Source organism: Rhincodon typus, chromosome 2 (assembly GCF_021869965.1).
Source record: "Rhincodon typus isolate 14 chromosome 2, sRhiTyp1.1, whole genome shotgun sequence".
Lineage (NCBI taxonomy): Eukaryota > Metazoa > Chordata > Chondrichthyes > Orectolobiformes > Rhincodontidae > Rhincodon > Rhincodon typus.
The window spans coordinates 12892817-12900672 of record NC_063333.1 but is presented as its reverse complement, the minus strand read 5'-3'; the positions used below and the strand labels follow the sequence as shown (position 1 = coordinate 12900672).

Here is a 7856-nt window from a genome sequence, read left to right as displayed (position 1 = left end):
AGAAGACTGAGGAGGGGATCTCATAGAAACATATAAAATCCTGATAAGACTGGACAGGATAGATGTAAGATGTTGGAAAGTCCAGAACTAGGGATCATAGTCTAAAAATAAGGGGTAAGCCATTCAGGATTGAGATGAGGAAGAATGTCTTCACTAAGAGAGTTGTGAACCTGTGGAGTTCCCTACCACAGGAAGCTGTTGCAACCAGTTCGTTAGATATTTTCATGAGGGAGTTGGCCATGGACCTTGCAGCTAAAGGAATTGAGAGAAAGCAGGAATAGGATACATGATCAATGATGATCATATTGAATGAATGTTCAAGCTTGAAGGGCCAAATGGCCTACTCCCACACTTATTTTCTATGCTTCTATGATCACCATGCCTCAGGCAAAGGGAGAGGCTAAGAATGCGAGACTGTGTGCAGGAATTGAACCCATGATGTTGGTGTCACTTTGTAGGCAAACCAGACACCAGCCAACTGAGCTAACTGACCCACTTTTCAAGGAGTATGGGGAGAGAGTGGGAATACGGTGTTTGGAAAGAGTTTGGCAGTGGTCGAATTGAATCTGGAGCAGGATAGATGGTGTAATGGGCTAATCCAGCTCCTATTTTCTGTTTCAATAAAGATGAGTGTTTTCCACTCAGTTATATTCAGCTACCAGAGAAGCTTAATATAATTTGAAATGACATAAAGATGACTTTGAAGGTTTGTGGAATATGAGCCAGGAATCTCTATACAACAGGACTCCTGAAGAATTTTAAGTTATGTACTTTTAGCACCGCTGTTACACTTGATGAGGGGATCATAGACTTGATGAAGAGATGATGGAAAATGAGAGTCATCCCAGCTTGTTTCCAAATGTCATATGTTTCTTCAATAAGATAAATTTCATCATTCTTCCTGCCCCTATCAAATAAAAACTAGTTTTGGGTAATTTTGTCTTCTACTCAATTGTTAACAATTTGAGTTTCAGTCTGGTTAGCCACTTTTGGGAGCCCTCTGAAAAGGGAAGTGAGAGTCCATGTCTATAGTGCTTGACATTTGCATCCTTTTACCTACCTATAGTTTTTTGAACAATATTGCCTTTAATTTGGAGTCTGACATTTCCTTATGTAGTTGACCTTTTGTATCCTTTTTTTCTCCTTCTTCAGAGCTTTATTTACAAGAAACGTTTAAGCCTTTAGTGAACATAACGCCAGATGCAAGGTAGGCAAACCACTTTGCATAGTTTTTAGCTCAACTGAGGTTCTTTATTTGTCTTTACCGGCAATGCTTTTAAGTCTGCGGTAGTGTTACAAGTGGAAGAGCTGGTGTGGCTGCACTTAGTCTGTAAAGGCTAGGTCCAGCAAGAAAACAGTTCAGGGATTATAGAGGGGCAGAATGAATACCATGAGAGCGGCTTTTGGAGGGGACAAGCTAAAACCATTATGTGCTGTCACTTTGACTTTCTGGTTAACATTAGTTGGATTACTTCCTCCCACGATCTCCCCAACCCCCACCCCCCCTCCACCCAAGACAAAAGACTTAAATGAAATTTTCCACTTCAGCTGGCAAATATTTTCAAGGAAATCTAAAGGGTTGCACTTTGTAAACTTTTTACTCAAAGGATTTCTCGACAGGGCACAAACCTGACAAATGTTTTTTTTTTAAATTCTAAAGTTTAGCTTGGTGTTAGGTTCTGCCGTTGCTTCTAGCACATGCTTCTGTTTGAGATTATATCCCAACATCACTTTGATAGCAATTTGTTTGGGTCTGTAGAAACAGTGGATTTCTTGAAGGAGGGGCCTAATCATTTAATTCAAACATAAGTAAATGTTGTGACTTCATTCAGTTATTGACAATTGTTTTGAATTTAGGGCAGTTATTTCAATTACTGATCCATTCTGTTTACTGCTTGTTGGTATATGTGTCAGTCTTCACTTTTCAATCATTAAGTATCAACAGAATCTTTTTTAACTTATCTGGAATTTCTGAAGAGAATGAGATTCCTTTCCATTATGATACAGAGATGTTATTTTGGGTTATAGAGTACAGTATTTGTAGGGCCGAGAATGCAGTCTGTCATGTACTGCCTAATAAAGGAATCTGGTCAATGAACCTGCCACCTGCCTATGGAACAATCCAACACAGAGCCTCGAGGAAAGAACAGGAGCTAGCCTGCATGGAATTGTCCTCTAGGTGCTTCTAAATTACATGTACATTTTTCATTTATGCAGTGAACTCCATAAAATTGCCATATCAGCATCTGCCAGCAGTCTGTCATAGTTGATTCTGGTCATGCTAGAGCACTATTGTCCATCAGCAGCAGAATTGCACTCAAACAGAAGTTGCAACCTCATGGCCTGGCGTTACCAGGGTTACCATCAAGCCCGAGAATCAACCAAAAAACGTTGGTCAGAGCACTGAGGAGATTTTCCTTGTCCCTCTTTGAGAAAGGGTCATAGGTTCTTTTGAATCCACTTCAGAGGATACATGGAGCCTCAGTGTCGTGACATAGCTGAGAATGTAGCACTTACTCCATACTGCGCTGGAGTATTAGCCGAGATTTTCTGCTCAGGTCTCTGAAATGGAACTTCTGACTGAGACAAGAATGCTGCCATTGAGGCATGGCTCACACTTCTTCAGTAACTTGTTACCTTGCCTTCACCTTGAACTTGTTTTGTTTTTTCAGCCTCTTTGATGCAGTGTATTCACTCATAAAGAATAAGATCCACCGGTTGCCAGTCATCGACCCCATAAGTGGAAATGCACTTTATATCCTCACTCATAAACGGATCCTAAAGTTCCTGCAGCTTTTTGTAAGTATTATGTCCTAAGAGTAGGACCAGATATTGGTGTGAATCTGTGCGCTTTAAATACTTACACAAGTTGTTTTTCTTCCACTGGTGCTTAAGGAAAGGAAATTAAACTTTACTCACTGCCAGTCACTTGCAGCCAAAAGATGTTAGAACCTGCGGAGGAAGTTATTTCCAACAGGGTATATGGTCTTTAGTGCTGTCCTTTAATGTGCCTGGTTTGGTGGCCCAGGTTTGGTAACTAAAAAGAGCAGATTTGAGGTCTTAATTACCTGTGTGTTCTTGTGTCTGATTTTCAACAAAAGGCAATCTGACCCCCTGGAAAGATCTTATTTCTTCTCTCTGGCGGACTTTCAGGTCCAGGGTGATTGGAACCTTATTTCCAGGGATTTTATTTTGTGTGTTTTACTGTTGCAACAAAGTTAGTAATTTTCAATATCTCTCCGCAGCAAGCAAAGTAGTAATTTTCAACTTTTTGCAACACTTGATCGAACACCTGAGTGGACATTTGATGGGCCATTTCAAATTGCTTTTTACTACACCCTTTGATAAACCTGTTAAGATCAGTCTGTTCGTCTGGAATTCTAGGCCCTGACAACATACTATTTCACCCTGGTGAATGCTCGCATGCATTTAATTAAAAATGAACTGTCTTCAGTTGTGCTAGTTCCTTGATGATAAATCTCCTTTTCTTAGACTTAGCTGTAGTACTCGTGACTTCATAAAGTTTGCAAAGCAGAGTGCAGGAGGGCATTCCTGGAGCAGCACCGTGCATACTTAAAAATGAGGTGTCAACCTGGTGAAGCTACCAACACTAGACTGGATGCATGTCAAATAGTATTAGCAGCAGGCAGTAGGTGAGGATCAGTGTTCCCACAGGCAGTGGATCAGATCTATGCTCCGCAGTCCTGCCACATCCAGTTATGATGGTGGTGGACAATTAAAACCACTCGCTGGAGGAAGAGGCTCCACCAATGTCTACATCCTCAACAATGTGAGAACATTAGTCCAAAAGACAAAACTGACCCATTTGCATCTAACTTCAGCCAGAAGCACCACTAGTTACAAATTCCTTGCATGTTACACATCATCCTGACTTGGAACAATATTGCTGTTCACGTACTGTCACTGGTTCAAAATCCCAGGACTCACTTCCTGATAGTTACTGTGGGTGTACCTACATTTCAGGTCTCCAATTCTAGAAGACAATTCATCATCTCCTTCTCCAAAGTAACTAGGGATGGACAGTCAATGCTGATCCAGCCAGCTCCATCACATGTCCATAAGATACTGGATTAGAATTAGGCTATTCAGCCCATTGAGTCTGCACCAACTTTTAATCATGATCATTATATTTCTCAACCCCATTCCCTGCCTTGTCCCTGGAATCCTTGATCGCTTTACCAATCAAGAATCTAAATATCCATGTCTTAAATGCACTCAATGACTTTGCCTCCACAGCCTTCTTCACCAATGTGTTCCCCAGAGTCACTACCCTCTGGCTGAAGAAATTCCTCCTCATCTCAATTCTAAAGGGTCATCCCTTCACTCTGAGGCTGAGCCCTGAGGCCCTAGTCTCTTCTACTAGTGGAAACATCTACCCCACGTCCTCTCAACCAGGTGTCAGTATTCTGTAAGTTTCAATCAGATTCCCCCTCATCCTTCTGAACCCCATCAAGTACAGATCCAAAGTCCTCAACCTCTATACGACAAGCCCTTCATCCCCAGGATCATTCTTGTAAACCTGTGGACACCCCTTCAATGCTAGCACATCCTTTCTTAGATATGGAACCCAAAACTGCTCACAATACTCCAAATGTGATCTGACCACAGCCTCAGCAGTACATTTCGGCTTTGTATTCTAGCCCTCTTGTAATGATGATAACACTGCATTTGCCTTCCTTACTGCCAACTGAACCAGCATGTTAACATTTAACAGAATCCTGAACTAGAACTCCCAGTGTATAACGTGAATAGTTATAGTCCTAACGCTGACCCTGCAGAACTACACTAGTCACTGGCTACCGTCCTGCAAAAGACCCCTTTATCCTTGCTCTCTGCCTTCTGCTATTCAGCTAATCCTCTATCCATGCCAGTATCTTGTCACTAACACATGGGCTGTTATCTTGTTTGGCAGCCTCCTGTGCGGCACCTTATCAAAGGCCTTCTGGAAATCCAAACGGATCACAATCACTGGTTCTCCTTCGTCCAACTTGTTTGTTACACCCTCAGAGAATTCTGAGAGACTTGTCAGGCATTATATCCCCTTGACAAAGCCATGCTGACTGAGCCCTTTTTTACCATGCAGTTCAAGTACTTCACAATTGCATTCTTAATGATGGATTCTAAAATCTTACCAACAACCAAGGTCAGGCTAACTGGACTATAGTTTCCTGTCTTCTGCCTCCCTCCCTTCTTGAGCAGGCGTGTTACATTAGCCATTTTCCAGTCCTCTGGGACCATTCCAAACTCCAGTGATTCCTGAAAGATCACCACCAATGCCTTACAATCTCCTTGGCTATCTCCTTCAGATCTCTGGGGTGTAGTTCATCTGGTCCAGGTGATTTTATCCACCTTCAGACCTTTCAGCTTCCTCAGCACTTTCTCTTTTTAGCAATTTTCACTGTGAAACACATGCATCCCATGGTTGAATTTTTTATAAATGTGTTCCATAGTCGTTGTCATTTTGCACCTTTAAGTTTGGCAGCAGGTCAAGTTACCTTGCAAAATCCTTCCTTTTTGGCTGACTTACATGGGTAGTGATCTCATAAATCTACCTGTAGTCAGATCCATGTGGTTACTATTATTACATTCATTCTCGGGCTGTGTATATCATAGGCAAGGATGGATTTGTTGCCAAGTACTAGTTACCATTGAGAAGATGTTACAGCCTGCAAGACTTAAGCTTCCAGCAATAAATGTAAGTTCTGAAGTAAGGTTGCCACTGATTATGTTGAAGACTATGCAAAAGGCAAATGCACAAGTTCAGTGTCTGACCTTTAATAAAGTAGGATTGCCTCTTTCTGCTGTTTGTATGGGTCTCTTATCTGCAGTAGTCCAGCTGCGAAAATGCTGAGGGTGGAATTGCTTTTAAGTAACTCGAAACAAATACATGAACAGGTGTCTGGTAGTACAGAGCTACAGTACGCTGAATATGCATACAGTTTGTCCACTTATAATGTACGAGAGGAGCATGCCGAATAGTTGGCAAGTAGACTGATAGGGCATTGCCACAGCAAATGCACCAGTTTGCAATGACTGACAGTTAACTACCAAACCTTGTTTAAATTTTAAACCAGGCAGGTTGACTATGATTTTATGGTATTGTCCTCAGAAATAAGGCAGTTATTTTGTTGAGATGAAGCAGCTGCAGTGTGTGTACAAGTTAGTTCTGTCTGCAAAGAGCCAGGACCTGTCTCTTACATATATTTAGCTTCCAGTACATGCAAGTAGGTCACACTGCCAGCCCAAATGATGATCCTAAATTGGTTGCCTGTCTAATACTTTGCACACCCTGGATTATCCAGTAAATATTATCCAGTTCTAGTAAATAATTTTCATTTTGTGATCCAACAGGTCTCTGAGATGCCAAAGCCTGCCTTTATGAAGAAAACACTGGAGGAACTAGGAATAGGAACGTACCTTAATATTGCCTTTATCCATCCAAACACTCCGATTATTAAAGCGCTGAGTATATTTGTGGAAAGAAGGGTTTCTGCTTTGCCAGTCGTGGATGAGTCAGGTTTGTACAACTCTTGTGCTTATGACTTATTCAGATGTGTAATGGTATCAATGGTTTAAAAAAACAAGAAACAAAAGCACCTTATGTTGCTGTCCATGACTGATTTGGGCGCAAAGATGTGTGCTGAGTTCTGATGACTGGTTGCACATGGAAAGTTATAATTCATTTTCTGTTTACAGACACTGGTTTTGTTTTGTTTTGCTACTTTGTATAATTTTTAATTCGGAATATGTGCTGTTTCTAAGTTTCTCAGTAGCTGATGTTATTTGAACAATATATCGTTTGGTGTTGTGTGTTATTTGTGTCAGCCTTCGTTGTTATGCTGAATTACAAATAATGCATCCTTATTGTTCGTACTTGCAGCTTTACAAAAGTAACTCAGAGCTCACTTGGTGGGAAGTGTGTGCATGTTGAATGAGGACATGTTTAGATTTGGCTACAATGCTTTCACAGATGATCAACCGACCTAATTTCATTCGATCTCTTTATGTTCAACCCTCCAATATTTCAGCTAAATAACAATCATTCAGATAAGTATAGACAGTCAGTGTTAACAATGTTCAGTTCGGAATTGAAGCAGACCATGACCTCATAAAATATGAACATGGAAAGTTTCGAGCTCCTGGATAGTAATCTGGACCAGGAATCCTGACTGATCCTTGCTGAAATACCTGAAACCACCTTTATAGTATCCCACACATAGATGAGGAATTGAACTCAAGGCTTCTCACACTCTCTTATTTTTGTTTCCTGTGATGTGACCATCGGACATAAGGCAGCATTTAGGGCTATCCCTAATCAGCCTTGAGAATGTGATGGTGAGTTCCCTTCTGGAATTGCTGTAGTCCATCTGGTGCAGGTACACATCAGCGCCCACAGCGTGTGTTCAAGAATTTTGATTCAGCGATGATGAGTCCAAATCTGATGGAGTGTGTCTTGGACGGGAAACTTGTAAATGGTGATGTTCCATTTGACTCTTGCTCTTGCTTATTTGGGTGATAGAGATCCCCTGTTTGGGAAATGCCATTGAAGGTATCTTGGCAGGTTGAGTACTAGTTTAGCACTAGATAGGGAATTTATTTGCCAAACTGTTATGGTCAAACTGATCCTCGCGCCATCTTCAGCAAGAAGCATTTGGGATAGTGTGCTGTATTGAATCTGACATAATGGGCTTCGGCCTGCAATGTTTGGATTAAACACCAGGAGTTCTTGCTATTCCACTATCGCACCAATTCAAACATATCATCTGTTTCTAGCACCAAAATTAAATACGTTACTGATACTAAATAAAAACCAAAAGAACCACGGATGCTGTAAA

The 7856-nt window shown here is 41.2% G+C and overlaps 1 protein-coding gene across 1 annotated transcript; it reads left to right on the top strand.

Moving 5' to 3' along the window:
- Positions 1-1148: 1148 nt before the first annotated feature.
- LOC125487343 (5'-AMP-activated protein kinase subunit gamma-2-like) lies at positions 1149-7850 on the top strand (the record flags this gene model as incomplete). Its single annotated transcript, XM_048618571.1, has 3 exons — positions 1149-1207; positions 2673-2799; positions 6373-7850. Coding segments are annotated over 3 exons (411 nt in total), but the record flags the coding sequence as incomplete, so codon positions are not given.
- Between the last annotated feature and the right edge of the window lie 6 nt (positions 7851-7856).